This window comes from Giraffa tippelskirchi, chromosome 14, assembly GCF_054371585.1.
Source record: "Giraffa tippelskirchi isolate mGirTip1 chromosome 14, T2T-mGirTip1v1.2.pri, whole genome shotgun sequence".
In the NCBI taxonomy this organism is placed as follows: domain Eukaryota; kingdom Metazoa; phylum Chordata; class Mammalia; order Artiodactyla; family Giraffidae; genus Giraffa; species Giraffa tippelskirchi.
In genome coordinates this window covers 65,263,245-65,286,454 of record NC_137288.1, presented here as the reverse complement: position 1 = coordinate 65,286,454, position 23,210 = coordinate 65,263,245, and the positions used below count along the sequence as shown (strand labels likewise).

The 23,210-nt window shown below is 38.4% G+C and overlaps 1 protein-coding gene across 1 annotated transcript in view; it reads right to left on the bottom strand.

The window, feature by feature from the left end:
• Positions 1–4,444: 4,444 nt before the first annotated feature.
• LOC145534530 (uncharacterized) overlaps positions 4,445–23,210 on the bottom strand; it is a 58,735-nt gene continuing 39,969 nt past the window's right edge. Inside the window, exons 6-9 of the mRNA XM_081562241.1 lie at positions 11,199–11,414; positions 10,433–10,540; positions 7,620–7,700; positions 4,445–7,443 (exon numbers count right to left, since the gene is read on the bottom strand). Of these exons, the coding sequence (XP_081418367.1) occupies positions 7,099–7,443; positions 7,620–7,700; positions 10,433–10,489 (483 nt within the window). The 5' untranslated portion in view covers positions 10,490–10,540; positions 11,199–11,414 and the 3' untranslated portion in view covers positions 4,445–7,098. The remainder of the gene's footprint in view (positions 7,444–7,619; positions 7,701–10,432; positions 10,541–11,198; positions 11,415–23,210) is intronic.

The window sequence follows — 23,210 nt, the reverse complement described above, 5'->3', positions numbered from 1 at the left end:
GTCCTTGGGGGAAACAATCTATGAGAAGATAAAGTACTATATAGACCAAAATATACAAACATGAATTTCATTCACTAAAAGAGTTTTTAAGTATTAAATCTTAATTTTCTGAACTAAGACGGTCCTCACCGATTCCCATTAATAATAAAAAATAGCTAAGCTTGTTTTTAAAACTATTTTTCACTTTGCCTAGACTTGTGAAGTGTAATTCTCTTAGCCAGCTGGCAGCACATTCACCCTGTTGCTTTAGCAGGAGTGAAGGTGAATCCTTTTATTTCCCACCTGACCTTCACCTCCAATTGTTTCAGGGTTTTTCTCCATGCACTATAATTTTTATTTCACTCAACTCTTAATCTCTACCAGCTCTGAGGTAACAATGTCATCACACTTACTCAGAAACTTCAATGATCCTGTAACATTTTTCTTAGTTAAGTGTCAATACTAACTGCAAGTTTTTGAATAAATTATTTGTTAAAGGAGGAGAGAAGGCCAAAAACATGCTAGGTGGCAAGGGAATACCACCTTTGAGTGAAGAAGTCACCATTATTCTCAGATAACGTTTATCAAACATTGCCAGGCTGTTCGACAATTTTTAATCTATTCACTCTTTACAATAGTCTTACACAGTAAGTCTTTTTTATTTCCACATTTTAGTTGAGAAAACTGACACAGAGAGGTAGGTAACTTACCAAAGGTCACATAGTAAGAGAAAGAACTAGGTTTCAAGTCCTGGTTGCCTAGTTTTAGAGTTTCTACAGTTAACTACTCTAATACTACATTAAAAGAGAAACTTAAACCCCTTTGTGACCTGGAAAGAAGAAAAACTGGTTCTTGGGGAAAAAGAAAAGTGAAAGTGCAGATATGATGCAGAAAACAGAAAAAGTAAACTGGCATCATTATTTTCTGTCTTCCAACTGGAAATAAAAGTACATAAAAATGAGGTACTATTAATAAAATGGGAATTAAACATATTAGTACATGCAGGAAGCAAATCAGGATGAAAGTCAGAAAATGTAAAGTGAAAAGTTTCACGTTAGTGCAGAACCCCAGATCTTAGTCCACGCAACCTCAGCTTTGACACTAATACGCCGCCCTGAGAGATAACACAGTTCAAGTCCTTTACAGGATACCTGCCTGCACACACCCAGCACTCGCCAAGCTTTACTCCGCTTCAGGTCCTTTAGCTCAAAAGTGAGGAGTTTGGATTGGATAATCCCCACGGTCCCTTTCTGCATGGTGTTTCTGGGATGCAGTCAGTGATCTAATTCATCAAATGCTTGCTCTGTAGTTTCTCTGTGTCAGACCCTGGGCTGGGCTCTGAGAAGACACATGGAAGCATCCGGCATGACCGCCCTCCTCCGGGGAGGGGCCCTTGACGCTCTCCCGTGCCCGCTGAGCTCCTGGAGACTTGACTCCTCCTCCAGAGTGGCTGGCACCTGAGGCCAGCTCACTTTGACACTGTAATTGACCTCATCTGACTCACCATTATTAGACAGTGTTAGAACTTTAGAATTAACTAAAAGAGTATTAAAGAGTATGTGGGGATCCTAAAGGGATTAGGAATTTGGAGTGAGATGTTCATCTCTTCATCTTACAATGTTTGGCTTTAGTTCTGGGGCAGAGACTCTGGGTTGGGCCCTAAAATCTGTTCTCTTTGTTTTCCTTATAAATGGAACCATCAGTTTTACCTAGTCACACAAACACCCAGAATAATCATTGCATATCTCATCTTTCTAACAGCTGTATGTGGCTGCATGACTAATTTCTGACAATGGGACATAATAAAAATTATTGTATACAATTTCTGAGAAATATTGTTAGAGGGAGGACTTAAGCCCTTCATCCCTCCTTCTTTCTGCTGACTAGAATATAGACGTAATGACTAGAGCTTAAGCAGCCATTTTAAACTGTGAAACAGAAGCCAGATGCCGAGGATGTGGAACAATGAGATACAGGAGTCTAGATTTCTTGTGACCAAAAAATTGCTTTTTCAAAAGCTACCTTTAGTCTTTTAGTGTATATGAGAAAGAAGCTTTTATATATTACTTTTCTGCAACTCCATTATTATTTAGGAACATCTGTGACTTACAGCTGAATTTTATATCAACTGATGCAAGAGTCCTTTGTGTAGTAAATAGTAAATAATAATTTGGAGCTTCTTGTTCTATCTATAACATAAGCCCATATCTTCCATTTAGGACAGTTGCAAATATAGAAACAAATACAACTGATGCAGAAGTATCTGTATTTACAGTATTTTTTAAACTCAAACTACATGTACTTCAGAGCAAACACAGCCACCCTCCTTCTGGAGAACATGACATTGGTGGTTGTGAACAATTATTTTCTTTCTTTCTTTCTTTTGCCCTGCTTTTTGAGGTACATAACATTGTATAAGTTTAAGATGTCATGTTGATTTGATAACTTATATATTACAAGATGATTACCAATATGTGTTAGCTTAGCTAACACACCTCTCAAGTTACATAATTACTATTTAAGATTTACTCTCTTAGTAAATTCCAAGTACATTATACAGTATTACTAACCATAAACACTAATGCTCTACATTAGATCCCCAGAACTTATCATCTTCAAACTAGAAGTTTGTACTCTTTGACCAGCTTCTCTGTATTTCCCCCACTCCCCCACCCCTGGTAACCACCTTTCTACTCTGTTTCTATGATTTCAGCTCTTGATATATTCCTCAATAAGTGGATCATATAACAGTTGCCTCTGTCTGGCTTATTATGATTTCAGCTCTTTATATATTCCTCAATAAGTGAGGTCATGTAATAATTGCCTCTGTCTGGCTTATTTCACTTACCATAGTATCTTCCAGTTTCATCAAGTCTCTGGGAACCACAATGGCTCTTGCTGCACGGCCCCTGCTTTTCTTTCTCATCACTGGTTATTTCTTCATTTCTTAGCTTTGCCAGTCTATGTGGGATGACACTGAAGAGGGAACTTTGTACAGTGCCCAAAGGCTGGAGACGCTGGCTGATCACTCTGTCCTTCCTTTCCTAGCTAAAAGAACCCTTTCTAGCTGAGGATTTCCTCTTAGAAATGAACCAGTTCTGATGAAATTGTCTTTGAAGGTAAAGACCGCTTTGGATGACAAAGAGAGATTCCCACACAGCTTGGAAAAGGCCCTCTGGATGCCATAGCAAAAGTTAGCAAGAGATATAGCAAAGTAGAAACGTGTTTGACTTGATCATAACACCGATATTAGATGTCTATCACCCTAATGGCAATTATGAGATGCTTAGGAGATTATTAAAGAACTTAAAGACTAAGCAAATGAAAGTTCACAAAGTAGAGGTGGTTCTGAAGTTCAAAAGCTTTTGAGATTGCACAATATCAAAGTGAATGACTTACACAGTGTAACCTCTGAAAGCTTTTCCTAAAATAATTGTGAACATCATTATGGGGTAGAGTTGATTTCACCTATTAAAGTGGATTTTCAGTATAAGTAAATGGACCTGTTTTGGAAACAAAATGCCCAATAGAACATTTTCTTAGTAAAGCATCCAAAGAAGTTTAATTGCACTCTTGTTTGGTGAAGTGCATTTGAAAACTTAACATTTTAATCTCACAAGCATTACTTCACATTTAAGAATAAATAAAATTTATTTATTTTATTTGTTAAAGAGGACCTGAAACTTTCTAGTAGATGTTTTAAATAGAGAATTCCCTGACTACTTTAAAATATATTATTGTCATTCAATACAGTGAATAAATTTTTGAATAATAAATACTAGAACTATGTGGTTTTAATACTTAATGAGTCATTATAATGGATAATTACATTTTTATTGAATAAGCACGCTTCAGTATTTTCATAGTACTTTGAAAAATTTTTATCTGAGTAATGTGTCTTAAATGGTGAAGATGTTTTCCACAATGCTGCTTAATACTTTAAGATTTTACTAATATGATTTATAGGCGGAATCCTGAAAAGTGGTACAGAGGAACTTACTGGCAAAGCAGACAGAGAGACACAGATCAGAGAACCAACTTATGGTTAACAAGGGGGAAGCAGTGAATAAATTGGGAGACTGGGATTGACAAATATTCACTGCTAGCCATAAAACAGATGATTAATGAAAATCTGCTGTTTAACACAGGAAACCCCACTCAGGACTTTGCTGGTGGCTCAGTGGTAAAGAATCCGACATGGATTCGATCCCTGAGTCGGAAAGATCCCCTAGAGAAGGAACTGGCAACCCACCTGGCAGGCTACAGTCCAGGAGTTACAAAGAGCTGGACACAGCAGTTGGGTGCTGATCACTGGTAGACTAACTCTACTCAGTGCCCCCTAGTAACATAAATGGGAAGGAAATCCAGAAAGGAGGGGATACGTGTATATGTATAACTGATTCACTTTGCTGTACAGCAGAAATTAACACAACATTGCAAAGCAGCTATACCCCAATAAAAATTAATTTTAAAAGAAATTTTATTAAACTGTAGAAGTCTACAGCAATAAATGAATCTGAGAGCTCATTCACAACCCCATTTTATAAAGCACAGAAATCTGATGGTCTCAGATAACCCTTATTACAACATCCTCCAATATTTAACATAGGAAATTCATTGCTAAGAGCATATTCCTTAAACACAATGAAGTTGTTCTCCCCGTTTTACCATAGTGCATTCTGTATAATCTTAAACAGCAAAGGAAGAAAAGAATGGCTTTTATCACATCTAACTATTTCGAATGGTTTCTAGGATACAAAATTTTCTTTTAAATTCTTTATTAATGGTATATTTTAAGATCTTTGTATTAAAAGGTTTTTTTCTTTTATATTGCAAAGCAAAATTTAAATCATATAAGGAAGTACATTTGAAACTAGAGAATTTAATCTTTCTTCTTCACAAGCATATAAATAAAAAACACAATAGAAATGAACTGATTTAAAACTCTACTAGTAGCCACGAAAAGGAATGAATGTGATAGGTGAACTGAAGTGGATAAACCAAGAGCCTGTTAAACAGACTGAAGTTAAGTCAGAAAGAGAAAAACAAATATCGTATGTTAACACATATATATGGAATCTAGAAAAATGGTACTGATGAACCTATTTACAGGGCAGGCATAGAGATGCAGACATAGAGGATGGACTTGTGGACAGAGTGGAAGAAGGGGAGGCTGGGATGAACGGAGAGAGTAGCGCTGACATAGATACACTAGCACGTGTAAAGCAGAGAGCTAGTGGGAAGCTGCTGTGTCACATGGGGAGCACGGCTCGGTGCTCTGTGACGACCTGGAGGAGTGGGGTGGGACGGAGGCTAAAGAGGGAGGGATAAATATAAATAGGAACCCCCCTGTAGCTCAGATGGTGAAGAACCTGCTTGCAATGCAGGAGACCCAGGTTCGGTCCCTGGGTCAGGAAGATCCTCTGGAGAAGGGCATGGCGACCCACTCCAGTATTCTTGCCTGGAGAATCCCATGGACAGAGGAGCCTGGTGGGCTACAGTCCGTGGGGTCACAGAGAGTCAGACATGACTGAACGACTAAGCACACACATATATATAAATACTCACGGCTGATTCACCTTGTCCTACGGCAGAAACTAACACAACATTGTAAAGCAATCATCCTCTAATTTAAAAAATAAAAACCCTACTTGGGAGAAATGCATGCACACTTTCTCCTTTTTGTCCATTAATTTCATCTAGAGCTTTGTGAAATTTCTAAAATTTATATAATGCCTTTTATCATTCTTAAACTCTATTATCAAATAATGTTGGTAAACTGTCTGAAAAACTTTTCGAAGACTCAAATTTTTACATTCCCTGTGTCTGAGAAATAATACTAGCTGATCTAAAATAACAATTACCCAGAGAATGACCACATTTCTAATTTTTCTTTGACAGAGCCTAATTACTCAATAAAGCCCCAAGGTTTGTGTAATTTACATGTTCTATTATTGGATACAGCAAATGAACCTAGAATGGCATATAACTTACAATCTCCTAATGCTTTTGGAGCCTATGCAGCACCTCCGATGCTACGCCAAAGAGATCCTGATCCCACTGCCCCTCGTAGGGGCTGAGTCTTTGAACAGGAGCTGCCTTCTCTGGACCAGTCTCCCTCTTTTGTAGAGTCTGTAAGTTGAGGATGGAATGGGCAGGTTGATTTTAACCCCAAAGTCTCCAGAATAAAGTGTTTATGTTTCTAGAGAGTGTTAAACACTCAACATACAAGTAACCCTGAACGAGGGTCTTGTGTTTCACACCAAATTATAAGCCATGTGCCCTCAAAGTTACAAAGTATAAGACAATATAAAAGTTCAAATTTTACAAGCAGCAGTTTATAATACTTTAAGCAAAGTATCAAGTGCAGAAAATAATATTGATAATATCAGAAAAAAGTATAGAGAAAATACACCATTTGTTACATTTGAAGTGTTTCTAAGTGTTTTGGATTTTCAATCTATTAAATCCCCTTAGCCCTCTCCTTTTCTGTTTTAATGATCTCCCCTTAAACTTCCTCCTCTGTTTAACTTTCAGCCCTTCTCTGAAACCTTTCTTTACCATTTCTAACCTCGTTGATGTGCCCTCCTTTCCCATCAATAGTAAGAAAGCTTCTGTGATGATGAATAGTTCCCTAATAATTTATGTTCATTAACCACATTAATTGAACACTTCCTTCTTTCCCTACTGGAATACAAATACTGAGAAGAGTCAAGTATATGAGATTGGGAAATAATCAACAACTGAATGGTAAATACTGGCTTGAGAGACAACATACAGGAGGCAGGCAGCTTCTCCAGCAGTTGAAATCCTCATTAATGACATTAAGATTTGTTGTACAGGATGAAAAGAAACTCGGGCCCTAGCCAGGGTGAATCAACTGAGCTCAGTTGAAATTTTTCTTTTCCAATCATTTGAAGACTGGAGGGTCCTGGACTGAGAACACTGGCATCATTCTCATATGGGACACAGAAAATGACTGAGCAAGAGGGCAAGTCTCATAAAGCTAAATGCTTTGGAACCTCTAGGCTGGAGGGGAGAATACCTTGGACATGCCTCATTCAGGATCAGTGGGTGGATCTGGTTTGAGGAGGGCTAAAGACCCCCCACCCCCAAATGTCATTTTTCACCTTCAATTTCAACTTCATGGACCAACGTTGAGGTGTTAGTTGCCTCCATAGGAGTTGGGAGCCCCGAGGTAGAGGAGCTGTGGTTGGTCCCCGGGGTAGGAGGCAGAGTGCTCTGAGATACAGGCAAGGACGATGGGCCCGGAGATGGCGCAGCACCAGGGATGCAGGTGACATGACTGGACTTGCCGTCGGCATGAATGATGATGGTGGTGCCGGTGGCGGGCTTGGCCAAGTGGACAAAATAGAAGAGCAGAACAACAAGGGCTGTAGCAATGAGACAGGCCAATAGACACAGCAGAAATGTTTTCCAGGGTGACCACGGCTTTGCTGTCACCTGGAAAGGATTATGAAAATGAACATTTCAGCTCCATACCAAAGGGCAGGCAAGGATTTGAAAGAGAGGAGAACCCTTCGGAGCAGCTGACCGAGCAGAGCCTGTATACCTTGCCTTATCATCACCTCAAAGGACCAGAGAAGATGCCCCACTGCCCCCCAGGCCCCAAATCTCACCCACTGCGGCTGTAAGGTCACCACGGGCAATCTACAACCACACTGTGCTCCTTCGTTTGAACCATAGGGATTTCTGGGTAACTGCAGAGAAAGAATGCTAACATCAACAATTCATCAACCCTGATTTTTAAGGATGAAGAAAATTTGTTTGATCTAGGAACATAAATTCATAAAACGTGTAAAAAATTATTGAATCCAATATGTATTCCAGGAAGAACTGACCAAGTTCTAGGAAAATCTGAAACTCTAATAAACGGTTTCATGATGTGAATTATACAAGTACATTTTTCATATTAAATGATCAAAGAAGGAAAATAAAGTAATCATCTCAATGCTCACTGCTCATTTAACAAATTTCAGCATTTAAAAGTGGTAAAAGCAGACAAATGATACCAACCCCAAAAAACTAGAAGAAAATAATAACTGCCAAATGTGACGAGCAATGTTCACCTCCAAGCAATGACCATAATATTTAACAGTGAAACATTCAGAGACATTCCTTTAGAGTCAGGAGAAGAGAAGAATGTCTCCTGCCACCAATATTGGGTACTGGTTGTCTAGAAGTTCTCATCAGTCTGTATAAATAATGGCAATGAGAAGACAAGATTAACATTATTTGCAGATGATATGATTGCCCTACAGAATCCCAAATAATTAGCCAAATACTCTATAAAAAGTAATAAGATCTCAAAAAATTGACTGGTTATAGAAACACAAAACATATGTGTAACAGCACTGTTTTATGTGTGGCTATGTGTGTGTGTATCAGCAACTGCTATTCACAGTAGTAGTGACACATTTTAAATGGCTAAGCCTACAGTGGAAATTTGCTGTATGACTCAGGGAACTCAAACCAGGGCTCGAGGAGAGCAGGGCTTCCTCAATCTAGAGGGGTGGAAAGGGTGGGAGGTGGGAGGGAGGTTCAAGAGGGATAGGACATGTGTACACCTATGGCTAATTCATGTTGATTTATGCAGAAATCAAACCAATATTGTAAAACAATCATTAACCAATTAAAAATAAATAAATATAATTAAAAACAAACAAAAAAATAAAATGGCCAAGCCTATAAAATGCCATAGAACTTATGTAAAGAAAACCACAAAACTTTACTGAAAAGCAAAAAGACAACTTGAATAACATCTTCTAAGAAAAGATTTCTGTAGTATAAGCTCTCAAGTCTCTGAATATAAATTGATAAAAATTTCATGTGATAAAATAAAACAATCAAAAGAATAAAATTAAATTGAATGGGGGGCAAGAAGCAAAATATTAGCAGTTTTTTTTTCTCTGGGAGGGGTCATGGGTGATTTTTACATTTTTTATTTGTAATTTCCTGTTTTTTCCAAATGTTCTAAAGTAAGAAAACAAACTCATAAAGAATTAAAAGAAAATATTCTACCCCTTGTTTTGGGGAATATAAGAGGTTAGTCATAGGTTGCCTGTCAGATTACTAAAAAACAGGAAATCCAAACAATTCCTTTTCACGGTCTCAGAAGTTGGTTTACTGGGTATTTTGCATAATTAACTAATTATTTGACTTAATGGAATAAATTGCATAAATGTTTTTGACATGTGGGGAAAGGAGAAGGAAATAAAATGATGTATATATGATATTAAAGCAATGGAATTTTGCAGCTTCCATGGAATAAGAGGCATCCTATAAATTAGGTTTATGGTAGTCTAGATATTGGATTCCCAAACTGAACACAAATACAACCTTCAAGTTGCAAAACAATTTTTATACCTAATCATATCTTCGTGTTTATCTTGTTTGACTTTTCTCTTGGTTCTGCAACATCAAGTTAATTATAAAATCCGTTTCTCTTTGTTAGAAAGCTAGTACTCAAGTTTTTTGAAAAGTAGCGTCGTGTAAGGAAATGATTATATATGTGAGCAACCTGAGTTCAATTTCTGTCACTAGTCACTTATAAGATGAAAGAATTTGTGTGAATGCTGAATGGGACCTTTAATATGTTCTAAGAAATATGACGTTTATATGCCTAGGGCAACATTTTAAGCATAAGTCCTCCCACCATGAGACATTTTCCATAAATTTCTACTTTGGAAACAGGCAGGCCAATGAGAATAAATATTTTCATTGCATTTAAATATGTATGAATATAAACTATTATTAATATCTGCTATAAATATAACACTTCAAATTATCTACTAAAATCTTGTCCACTGATAGTTATATACATTTCTGATATAAATATAAAAATTTAGGCAAAAAGTCTAATGCACAATTATCAAATGATGGCACAGTTGGTTACTACAATTGGTACTGCGTAACTCCCTCAATACTTGTGACTCCTGTTAATAACATCCAGATTCCATTCACTGTCTAATAGCAAACATTAGGGAAAAAATGCAAGTTCACTTTGGGGGAGGGTTAAATACTAAACGTAGAAAGCAAGAATGTTAGATATGAAAGAAGATATAATTCTTTATATGAAAATATGCTTTCATATATTCCAAAGTGAATGACTTTTGCATCTCCATCACCAGTATGGGAACGTTCCAGTTCCCCTATATTCCTCCCCTGTGCTTGGTTGATATGGTCAGTATATTCAATATTACCTGTGTAGAGGTATCTCACAATGGTCTGATTGCATTTCCCTAAATGGTTCATCACGTTGAACATTTTTAATGTGTTCATTTGCCAGTTGTGTATTTTCTTTGATAAAATGTTTGTAACAGTTATTTTCCAGTTGATAGTGAATGTTGGCTGATAGTTACCTTGTTATAAATAACTAAGAAGACAATAAAGGAAATGCGTTAGGGGAAAAAAAGGTATGTACACTACTCACCAACTCAGTCAGGTTTTGCTCAATATCCTCAGCATGGTGCTGTTGTTTGCCATCCATTCTGCAAGGGTTGGTATCTCCCGTGGAGCTCCAAAGATATCTGTATTCACTCTGTGGATTAGAAGTTAGGAAATACTGAATTCATGCAAAATTAATAATTGTGTATTTACTCAATCTGGATCACGCAAAGTAATAGTCATCCGTTTCCTGGGAAATCTTCCAAATTCAACCCCCAAGTACACAATGTATGTTAGTTGAGAAAAAAGTAGAAAAAAATTTGCTCCTTTCCCGAAACAACCTGCAGAAAATTATCTCAACTTTAGGACTCTAAGGATTCTGAGAAGATGTAAAGCCTTGCCTTCCTTATTTCACAAAATTTATTCAAAGTCACTGAAACTTGATTTCTCACAGGTGAGGAATTTAGTTTTTGCTTCTAAAAAAAGCCTACAAAGCCACTCCTTGATTATGGATAGTGCAGAACTCTGTGGCTAAACAGAAGGCTTATGGTGATGACTAATTTCAAAAACCGACCAAAAATAAGACAATGTTCAGATTACTGGATCATGATAAACGCAGAAGAATGATGAGTGAAGTCTTTTGTACTGAAGTTGGTAGCTCTCTTGAGATAGACAGGAGGAAAGAAAACATTAGAATAGCTTTTACTAGAATTAAAGATAAAAATAGGAAATAAGTACACTTCAGTAGCTCTTAAGTACATAAATCAAGGATTATTCACGACGAATCTCATCTGCTTCTTAACACACTGTACCTGGCTTTAGGCTATGAAATCAATTTGTCACCGTTTCTGATGAATCCTGATCTTTGAGAGGAGCAGGAACCAGAAAAGAAAGACCTTCGTTGGTACTTTTCCACTTCTCACAAGGGAGAGTGTACATGACTCGGCGTGCAAAAGTGAGGTGGGGTTTCAGAGCCATCTGAGAGCTCCTGCAGTCTGACCCTTTGGCAAAGTGGCATGCAGTATAGCCTAGGGAAAAAATGACTTAAGATCTCTTTTTCATTCATGCATTTCATATAGGCCAATTTTGGGTGGGGAGGCAGTTGCTAGTGGCATGAATTTTCCAAAATATTAATAAACTTACAAAGATCCTAGTTCAAGAGCAGACATGTCTTCTTGTACATAATAGCTGTAATCACACACACACACACACACACACACACAAAAAGTTATGTAACTGAATTCCAAATCTCTGAATTTCTCCCTAAGGAAACAATTAATGACTTATGCTTTAAATCACTCTCAGTTGCTTTTTTCTTTTTCTTTCTTCTTCTTCTTTTTTTAACCTTATAGCCAGAACAAATCTGGTTTCATTAACACAGTGTTGTTCTGATGGGATCTGAGTCCACTACTATGTAATGGCTGGAGAACTTGGGATTTTCAAACTATAATTCAAACTTCTCAGTTGTGGCATAAATCTTAGAGCAGCAAAGAATGAGACAGAGTACCTGGAAAAGCTAGCGTCAGGAGCCTGGCTCCCTACCTTTCTAAAAAAACATAGGTTACTACATTTTATTACAAGCTCCGTCTCTGTGTGTGTTCAGTCATGTCCAACTCTTTGCAACCTCATGGACTCTAGGCTTCTCTGTCCATGGGATTTCCCAGGCAAGAATACTGGAGTGGGTTGCCATTTCCTACACCAGAGGATTTCCCCAACCCAGGAATCAAACCCATGTCTCTTGAGCCTCTTGCATTTGCGGGCAGATTTTTTACCACTTACCAAGCAGATTCTTTAATTATCGCCTCCTGGGAAGCCCCTTTTTTGGCCACTCTAAATCAAAAGTGAAAACCAGCAGACAATTTAAATGGTCTTCAATGTACTGGAAAACAATTACTGGCAAGCTGGGATACTATGCTCAGCAAGAATATCTACCAAGTAAAAAGTGAAAATAAGATCATTTCTTACTTAAACAAAATCTGAGGAAGTTTTCCACCAACAGGCATTCACTGAAAGAAATGCAGACGGGTAGAAATGCAGAAGGAAGGACTCTCAGTGTAAAGGGGCGAGATGTAAAAAGGAAGAGGCAAAGGTGGCCAGAGTCCATTATGACTCCTGCTTCTCTGTGTTGTACTGAAGGTCCCAAATGGAACAACAAAATAAGATGTCAATTTTATAAGGATGAAAGCTGTTCTTATTTGCATTTATCAGAATTGTAAACATAGAAATCCAAAGAATCCACAAGCAACCCATTAGAATAAGTAGAAGTTTAGCAAGATTAGTGGATACAAATCAATAGACAAAAATAATTTGAGTATTTTGTATTGGTATAAGTAATTATTTCATGTTTTTATTTATCATCAACAAATATTCAGAAAACTAGAAACTTAAAGAGATATTGAAAGGCAATTTTAAAGCATCTAGAAATAAGTCTATTAAAGAGGTGCAATAGTTTTAATGGAAAACTTGTGAAATCTTATTGAATAAATCACTAGTGAAATTTTAAATAAATATGCTGCTGGCAGTTACAGAAATTGGCAAAATAAATTGGAAAGAATTTTTTATTATCTAGTAAACTTGAAGACATTTGTGTATAATGATGAAGCAGTTCCACTCCTAGTATGCTCCCAAAGGAAATACACAGACACAGAGAAATGTTGATAGTAACATTATTTATTGGTTTAAAAAACAATGACCCAAACATACATCAACAGCAGAATAGACAGGTAAATTGTGTTACATTTATACAATGAAATGTATAAATGAACTATTGTTAGACATATCAAATGCATGAATCTCACAAATATAATGTAGTGGGAAAAATCACAGAGGCATTAAAACTAATCTATCTTATTTAGAGATATGTATGTAAGTGACATTTCTATTTTACAACAGCAAGGAAATGACTCATGTAAAACTCATGATGGTGGTCACCTCTCAGGGGAAGGAGAAAAGCAGAATTGGGGCTGAATACCACATGGAGGGACTCTGGGGATTCTGGAAGTGTTCTGATTTTGACCTGAGTGTGGTAACATGGATGTTTATATAATAAATATCAACCACATGTGAAAACTACTCTATGTATGATAAAAGTTAAAAAATAAGTACTTACCAAAATATATTGGCAAGCTCTAACATAATTTATGTTATGCAAGTCATTTTGAAAATTTTTTCAAAACCCTTTCTTTCTTCTGTGTTTATAGCAACTATCTGCCAAATAATTTGAAAGACCTATTTGCCCTTAGGGGCTTCCCTGATGGCTCAATTGCACTCATTTCACTTGATAAAAAGGTAATGCTCAAAATCCTTCAAGCTAGGCTTCAACAGAACACGAACCGAGAACTGCTAAATGTACAAGCTGGATTTAGAAAAAGCAGAGAAACCAGACATCAAATTGCCAACATCTGTTGGATCATAGAAAAAGCAAGAGAATTCCAGAAAAAGCATCTACTTCTGCTTCTTTGACCACACTAAAGCCTTTGACTGTGTGGATAACAACAAACTGTGGAAAATTCTTAGAGATGAGAATACCAGACCACCTTACCTGCCTCCTGAGAAATCTGTATGCAGGTCGAGAAGCAACAGTTAGAACCGGATATGGAACAATGGACCAGTTCCAAATTGAGAAAGGAGTACGTCAAGACTGTATATTGTCACCCTGTTTATTTACCTTATATGCAGAGTAATATCATGCAAAATGCCAGGCTGGATGAAGCACAAGCTGGAATCAAGATTGCCAGGAGAAATATCAGTAACCTCAGATATACAGATGACACCACCCTAATGACAGAAAGCAAAGAGAAACTGGAATGCCTCTTGATGAAAGAGAAAGAAGAGAGTGAAAAAGTTGGCTTAAAACTCAGCTTTCAAAAAACTAAGATCATGGCATACGGTCCCATCACTTCATGACAAATAGATGCGGAAACAATGGAAACAGTGACAGACTTTATTTTTGGGGGCTCCAAAATCACTGTGGATGGTGACTGCAGCCATGAAATTAAAAGATGCTTGCTCCTTGGAAGAAAAGTTATGACCAACCTAGACAGCGTATTAAAAAGCAAACACATTACTTTGCTGACAAAGATCTGTATAGTCAAAGCTGTGGTTTTTCTAGGAGTCGTGTATGGATGTGAGAGTTGGACCATAAGGAAGACTGAGCACAGAAGAATTGATGCTTTTGAACTGTGGTGTTGGAGAAGACTCTTGAGAGTCCCTTGGGCAGCAGGAGATAAAAGCAGTCAATCCTAAAGGAAATCAGTCAGTAATATTCATTGGAAAGACTGACGCTGAAGCAGAAGCTCCAATACCTTGGTCACCTGATGGGAAGACTGATCGGCAAGACTGTACTTGCTGATTCTGCAAGTACATTAATTCTTGTCAGTCCTTGAACTTGAACCATAAACTTTAGCCTATGAAATATCTGACTTCATTTACCTTTTTTCAATTAGAAGAGTAATATAAGCCTATTTTGAAGATGATTCAGAAAATTTAAAGAATATAATCACCTGTCCACTGTTGACATTGTATTGGTTCCTCCCAATATGAATTTTTCAATGCTTATATAAGTATAGTTATTCTTTTTATTCATTTTAATGTGTTTTATTGATTGTATAATTGTTACGTAAAAACTAAGATAGTTTACTTAACCATACTTCCATTCTTAAGCATTTAGATTGCTTCTATTTTGCAGATGTAATAGTCAATACAATAATCATTTAAAAAAATTTTTTTTCAAAATGTTGCATGTTTCTTTAGGTGGCAATTTAAAAGTAGAATTGAATAGATCAAAAGCTCTTGATAAAAATAGATTGCCAAATTGATTAAGAAAATTGTACCAGGTTACACTGTCACTAACAATGTTATAAAACCACTCTACTCAATACGTATTCTTCACTTTCACCATTTTGACCATTTTCAGGTCAGGAGAAAGAATGTATGTGTGTGTGTATAATCATTTCCTCTGTTTTCTAACTCTGAAATGAAATGTCAAGAAACACTCAAATATTATTCAATAGTCATTTTACAAAATGTCATATATATGCTTATTCATGTTCATATTTACGTTCAATGACAGTTTAACTATTCCTGGGTTGACGTTCTTTTTTCTAGTGAACATTTTATGTACCAAGACACCAGTGATTTTTCTATCTTTTGTGTTGCAAATATTTTTCCAGCAGTTTTTTTTCTCTGTTGTTTCTTTTTTAAGAGCAATTTCCTAACTTCCAGAAGTTTTTTAAAACTTTAGAGGTTAAATTAACAATCTGATTTTTACTTTTTGATTTTAAACGACTAACTCTTCACTGCATTTGGACTCAATTTTTGTTTTTCCCCAAATATTTAACCAGTTTTCCCAAAACAATTTTTGTATAAGTTTTTCTTCCTTATCAATATATGATGAGTTTTTCCATTGTGGATGATTTTAGCTAAGTTCTTACAAACAATTTAACCTAATCACAAACAAATTTAATTGTTAATCAAGAGCTAAGGACAATTAAACTTTGTGGGTATTCTGGCTACAACATTCAAGGCATAAATATTTTGACAAATATGATATGAACATCCAAACTTCTATGCTTTATTTGAGCATTAGGAAATTGGTCTGCATGTGTGATATTGTCTGACATTTGTTAATAATTGGGGACACATCTAGGTGACATCCAGGTGACCGTCTTGATGTTTGTTCGGCACTATGATGCCCCTGGTTCACATCAACAATATGGACATCTGACATAGGACAGAGTCCTTCCTTTTGACACCACCTTTTTCTGAAAATGTGTCCCTCCTTTTTTATCTTCTGTATTTCTGCATTTTTCTCCTATGACTCTTAATTCTCTCTCTGCAGACAGTACAGGCTCAGATTATCTCTGCTGTACAGCTGAGCACAAATAATTGTAACTGAATATATTATAATGTCAGTTTTTCAAGGGAGGGAACAGGCATATTTTTGAAATCAATTTCCTGAGTGGACAGTACCCAACTACAAAATTTAGAAGAACTTACAAAGAACTTTTGTGTGGTAAATGTTGGGTGCCACTTTTCTAGTCTGAGAATTTGATCAGTTCAGTTTAGTTCAGTTGCTCAGTCGTGTCCGACTCTTTGCGACGCCATGGACTGCAGCACGCCAGGCCTCCCTGTCCATCGCCAACTCCCGGAGTTTGCTCAGACTCATGTCCATTGGGTCAGTGATGCCATCCAGCCATCTCATCCTCTGTCGTCCCCTTCTCCTGCCTTCAATATTTCCCAGCATCAGGGTCTTTTCTAATGAGTCAGTTCTTCACATCAGGTGGCCAAAGTTTGGAGTTGCAGTTTCAGTATCAGTCCTTCCAATGAATATTCAGGACTGATTTCCTTTAGAATGGACTGCAAGGAGTTGCAGGCCAAGGGACTCTCAAGAGTCTTCTCCAACACCACAGTACAAAAGCATCAATTCTTCGGCACTCAGCTTTCTTTATAGTCCAACTCTCACATCCATACATGACTACTGGCAAACCATAGCTTTGACTAGATGGACCTTTGTTGGTAAATTAATGTCTCTGCTTTTTAATATGCTGTCTAGGTTGGTCATAACTTTTCTTCCAAGGAGCAAGTGTCTTTTAATTTCATGGCTGCAGTCACCATCTGCAGTGATTTTGGAGCCCAAAAAAATGAAGTCTGTCACTGTTTCCCCATCTATTTGCCATGAAGTTATGGGACCAGATGCCATGATCTTAGTTTTCTGAATGTTGAGTTTTAAGCCAACTTTTTCACTCTCCTCTTTCGCTTTCATCAAGAGGCTCTTTAGTTCTTCACTTTCTGCCATAAGGGTGGTGTCATCTGCATATCTGAGGTTATTGATATTTCTCCCGGCAATCTTGATTTCAGGTTGTGCTTCATCCAGCCCAGCATTTCTTATGATGTACTCTGCATGTAAGTTAAATAAGCAGGGTGACAATATACAGCCTTGAGGTACTCCTTTCCCTATGTGGAACCGGTCTGTTGTTCCATGTCCAGTTCCAACTTACTTCCTGACCTGCATACAGATTTCTCAATAGGCAGATCGGGTGGTCAGTCTGGTGGTCTGGTATTCCCATCTTTTTAAGAATGTTTCAGAGTTTGTTGTGGTCCACACAGTCAAAGAGAATTCTATACACTCCACTAGAAATTTCATGATAGCAAAGGTTTTCAGATTGTCTTTTGAGCTCTCTTGATAGGAACCTCTAATCCTGCATCTTCTTGTGTGGCTATACCTTCAGTATATCCTCTGGTGTGGGGTTGATTGGCAGCAAATGGAAACTGAAGTCCCCATGAAAAAGGAACCTAGAGGGACTTTCCTGGTGGTGTGGTGGTTAAGAAACTGCCAGCCAGTGCAGGGAACACCAGTTCAATCTCTGTTCAGGGAAGATTCCACATGTTTTGAGGCCACTAAGCCCCTGCACCACAACCGCTGAGCCTGTGCTCTGGAGCCCCTACTCTGCAATGACCAGTAGCCTGTGTTCGCCACACCTAGAGAAAGCCTGCACACAGCAACGAACACCCAGACCAGCCAAAAGTAGATGAATAATAAACAAATAGATTTTTAAAATAACAAAAAAAAATGCATCCTTAAAAAGAACAAGAATGTATTAAAAACCTAGAACCTTTGTGAACATTATTACAACATATGCTACCACTCCTAAAACCACCCCCTCCCAGAGTCATTCAAGAAGCCAAATGTGACACAGTGGCATACTGGGAGGAAGTAGAAGGGCAATTACATGTGTTACTATTATGAGAATCTATTCAGACATTCATACCCACAAAATTTAGTATGAAAGCTGAAGAACAGTAGTACAGACCCGTAACTATGTATCTATTGCCCAGCATAATAGATTGAAATCATGAATATAACTGAAGACCCATTAAACACTTCCTATATAATAGCTCCAACCTCTAGAAATGCCATAAGACTGTAAGATATCTATTTATCATTCACTTGTTGTTCTTCATAATAAGATTCCAGAAATGAAACATAATTGGTAAAGGTATCAAACTGTATGCTTCTGGACTTGCATTTATTTATTTATTCATTCATTCATTTTTGTTAAGATAAACAGTTCTGCTATGAACAACTCATCCACGTTTTTTGGCACTTTATCTGTCTATCTATCTATCTACAAAGACATACTAATGCATGTCTAGGAGAGGAGTTGATGTGTTACAGTGTATGCACACATTTTCCTTAATGTTTTTACTATTCTACTGTTCATACACAAGATGTATATGAGAGTCTCAATTGTTCTAGATCACTGTCAATGCTTAAGATTTTCAGATATTTTCATTCAAAAGTCTACAAATAATAAATGCTGGAGATAGTGTGGAGAAAAGAGAACCTTCTTACACTATTGTTGAGAATATAAATTTGTGCAACTACTATGGAAAACAGTATGGAAGTTCCTCAGAAAACTAAAACTTAACTTGGAATATGATCCAGCAATCCCACTTTGTCTTGGGCATATACCCAGACAAAAGTCTAGTTCTAAAAGATATGTGCACCCCTATGGTCACTGCAGCACTGCTTGTAAGGGCCATGACGTGGAAACAACCTAAATGTCCATGGACAGATGAATGGATAAAGAAGACGTGGAATAGTACTCAGTCATAAAAAAGAAAGAAATAATGCCATTTGCAACAACATGGATGAACCTAGAGATTATCATACTAAGCAAAGTAAGTCAGAAGGAGAAAAACAAATGCTGTATGGTATCGCATCCGTGGAATCTAACATCCTACACAAATGAACATTTCTACAAAACAGAAAGACTCACAGACACAGAGAATAGACTGTGGTTGCCTAGGGGGAGGACGAGGGAAGGATTAGCAGATTGGGACCAGCAGATGCCAACTATTAAATATAGGATGGATAAAAAACAAGGTCCTACTGTATAGCACAGGGAGATATATTCAATATGTCAATATGTGTGATAAAGCATAATGAAAAAGAATATATATATATATATATGCATAACTCCATCACTTTACTGTACAGCAGAAATTAACACAACACTGTAAGTCAACTATACTTTCATAAAAATTTTTTTTCTTTTCTTTTCTTTTTTCTTTTTCTTTCTTTCTTTTTTTTTTCTTTCTTTTGTTTTATACTTTCATAAAAAATTTTAAAGAGCTTTTCAGACTTTTAAAAAATATTTTCCAGTCTGGTGGGTATAAACTGTTTCAGTGTGACTTTAGTTGGTGTTTTACTAGTGGTGACGCCGAATGCCTTGAATGAGGCATATATTGTTCATTTGTGCTTTCTCACAGCGTGAGGCAGGCTCTGTGGCCGGGAGACCTGGGAAGTGGCTCAGAACAGGGTGACTCAGTTTCCTAAGAGATGCTGGGAAATGTCCTGAGTCACTCGATGAATTAACACGTTCAGAAGAAGCACAATCAGAAGAAGCACATTCAGAAGCATCTTAATAAGATGATTCTTATTAAGAATTAAGGTGATTTGATGACTCACAACAATTTACCGTTCCCTGCAATTATGTCCCAGCCTGAGAACCCTTCATAAGAACTATGAACCAAGCCGGAGGTAGACATCTTCTGCCTCCTAGAGGATGACAGTGTATGGTTTGCAGAAGTAAAATGTGGGGATGTGAGGTCTAGGGATTCTGTGAACAAGGACTTTTACTGGCAAGGAATGCACAGATGGATTCCTTCTGGAGGCTCTGGGGAGAATCTGTCTCCTTGCCGTCTTCAGTCTCTGGAGGCCGCCTGCATTCCTTTACCTGTGGCCCCCTCCCCACCTGTTACACTCATCACATCTCTTACTACCTGTTCTCTTACATCCCTCTTACAAGGACCCTCATGACTACATTGGGTACCAATCCAAAATAAGCTTCCCATCCCAAGGACCTTCACTTTTTGGCTGTGCCAGGTCTTAGTTGCAGCAGGCAGGATCTTTGATCTTTGATGCAGCAGGCAGGATCTAGTTCCCTGACCAGGGATCAAACCTGCACCCCCTTCATCGGGAGTGTGGAGGCCTAGCCACTGGACGACCGGGGAAGTCTCCCAAGATCCCTCAGTTCATCACATCTGCAAAGTCTCCCTTGCCACGTAAGGTAACATTCACAGGTTCCAGGGAGTAAACTGTGGGCCTTTTGCGAGACGTCACTCCTCAGCCCCTCACAAGGGGCACCGAAAGTTCTCTGCCAGGCAAGGGAAAAGAAACTAGCGTTATGGGGGTCGGAGAGAATTTGCTTCTGGACTTGGTGTGGTTAAATGCAAGCCCGGCTACCGCCAGCAACAAAACCAAAACGGGGCCACCCACTTTTAGGGAGGCTAGTGCTCTTTGGCACATCTCCCCAGTACCCTGTGCTCACAGCCTTGATCACGCATTAAAGTAGTCAGTTCATCCTCTTACATTGTCCTTTGAATTCTCAGCATTTAGCACAATGCTGGACACGTAGGAAATATCCCCCAAGTATCTGCATATAAAATGAATAACATCAGAAGCATTTCCTACTAAAAGATAAAGCGTAGCATAATGCCCTGAAATATTAGCGTTCACTTAACGCGTGCTGATTAATCTAGTGAACCAGAAAGATTTCTTTTGGGGACAGAAAACTCCCATTTAAGGTAGACACTATCCATTCATTGTTAAATATACACATCTTTGCTCACTGGTCCCTCAATGCTTATAACATAATGCCCTGTTTTTCCATTCATTATGCAGCAATTTATAGCCATCATAAAAATATTTAAGAAAGTGTCTACTGTCTTTTGAAAAATAAACTTAGGAGTCTTAGAAAATATTTAAATGGGATTAGGAACCTATAATAAATTAATAGTGAGGCGCCTCTGGCAAAGATGTCACCTTTGGATCTTTGGTGAATTAACTAGATCAGAGAAACTCAAGCAAGCTGACATTAAATTCTTTTTTATTTCCTTATGAAATAAATGTGTCTGGAAAGGGCTTTGGACCCCATTGACTGCTCCTTCATCTCTATGTAATGTGTTCTCTTGGCTTCCAGAGCATCTCTTTTCTTAGCTCTCCTTTTATGTCATGAGACAGCAACCCTTCCTGAGAAGATCTCTTCAACTCTCCAACTTCCAGTTGCTGGAATCCAGGGCTCCGTTTGTGGACCTCTTCTCATCTTTACTCTCACATCCTTGGTGGGCTCATCCAGTCTATAGTCCTGAGTGCTGTCGACTAAGAGCTGATGACTCCCAAATTTCTATTAGTATCCTGGAATTATCTTCTGAACTCCAGACACATAACAGCTGTCTACCCAACATTTTCACTTTAACATCTAACAGATAATTCAAACGTATATGCTCAAGAATGATTTCCTTGTTCCTCCTCTCGGTCACCCACCAATTTCAGAAACCCTCTCCATAACTTTTGTAGACGTCCTGCATAGAGGGGGTGGACCTCCCTGCCCGAAATTTGATCTGGATCTCCAGGCTGATTACGCTGCACAAACACCATGAGAGTGTGGGGAGATCACTCACATATGAGGCTTTCTAGAGAGAGGAGGCGGGGTGGCAAGCAGGTCTGAAAGTGGCCTGAGAGAGCAGGGACATTCTTGACTTTTACTGTGATTAGGGGCGACAGGGGAGGGGAGCTGGGGTGAGTGTCTTTGCATGCAGCCTGTGACTCACACAGACTGAACTTCCCGCCAGCACCAGAGAAGGGAGCTCCTGGACTTCCCTACCAGCTTGCCCAGATGCGGAACAGAAGGAAAAGGGGGACGAGGGGCGTGGGGGCTTGGCAGTTATCAGCAGTGAAACACTACAGAAGAAATCAGAGCCCTTTTATAGACCCAAACTCTGTACCCATTTCAGCAAATGGCTACTCCATCCTTTCTGCTGGACAACGTAAAACCTTTGAAAGTTCTTTTCTTTCTCCTATATCCCATAAGCAACCCATCAGCAAATTCTGATGGTTCTAGGATCAAAACCTTAAATCCTAGCACTTCTCACTACCTCCCCTGCGACCTGGTGAAGCAGTGATCCTGGTTCAAGCCTTATTCAGTTCTCACCTGGGTTATTTTCCTTCTCTCCAAACTAGTCTGCTTCATCTACTCAGGCCTCTCTGCAGACGAGTCACTATCTCAAAATAATTATTTTCATGTCACTCCTCTGCCAGAATTCCTCTGAAAGATTCGCATTTCACTTGGAGTAGAAGGTAGTCCTTACCACGGTGGGCAAAGCCTCATACAACCTGCCTCCCGCTCCCCTCTCCGACTGCATCTCCTGCCATCTCTCTGACTCACTCTGCTGTGGGCACGCTAGCCTTTGGACTCTGGTCAGACAGAGACATCTGGGGACTGCAGGAGTCAGAACTGTAGCTGAAGTGATGGCAACTGAGACGGGGGGCTCAGCGGTTGGTACAAAAATAATTGGATTCCGGTCGTCCGGGTGCAGAGGAGGTGATGGTCATGTGGTGGATAAGTTTGGCAGTGGTGGCATGCTTCAAGAAATATAATTAACAGACCATGTCCACTATTGGTCAGCCAATGTGATTGGGATTGTAATTGTCCCAGATTCAGTTGTACTATTGACTGTCACAGGTCCGTATGTCACGGTAGCCTACTGGTGACAGGTTTCTATGTGAGTGCTGTCTTGATTGTGGCAATAGTCATCATAAAATCACTTGTTTTAATGGGTGTCTCCATCAGCAGTCATGGGTGAAACTAAAATAGCAGATCATTTAATGGTGACAGAGAGACAAGAGGCAGTTGTTTCCAAATATGTGTGTTTTAATGAGACAAAAGAAGTAATGTTTTGCCAGCAGTGATGGGGAACTAGAATATTCACCTTCCTCTTAGCCCCCACTGCTACTCCAGTCTGCTCCAAACAGGCTGCAG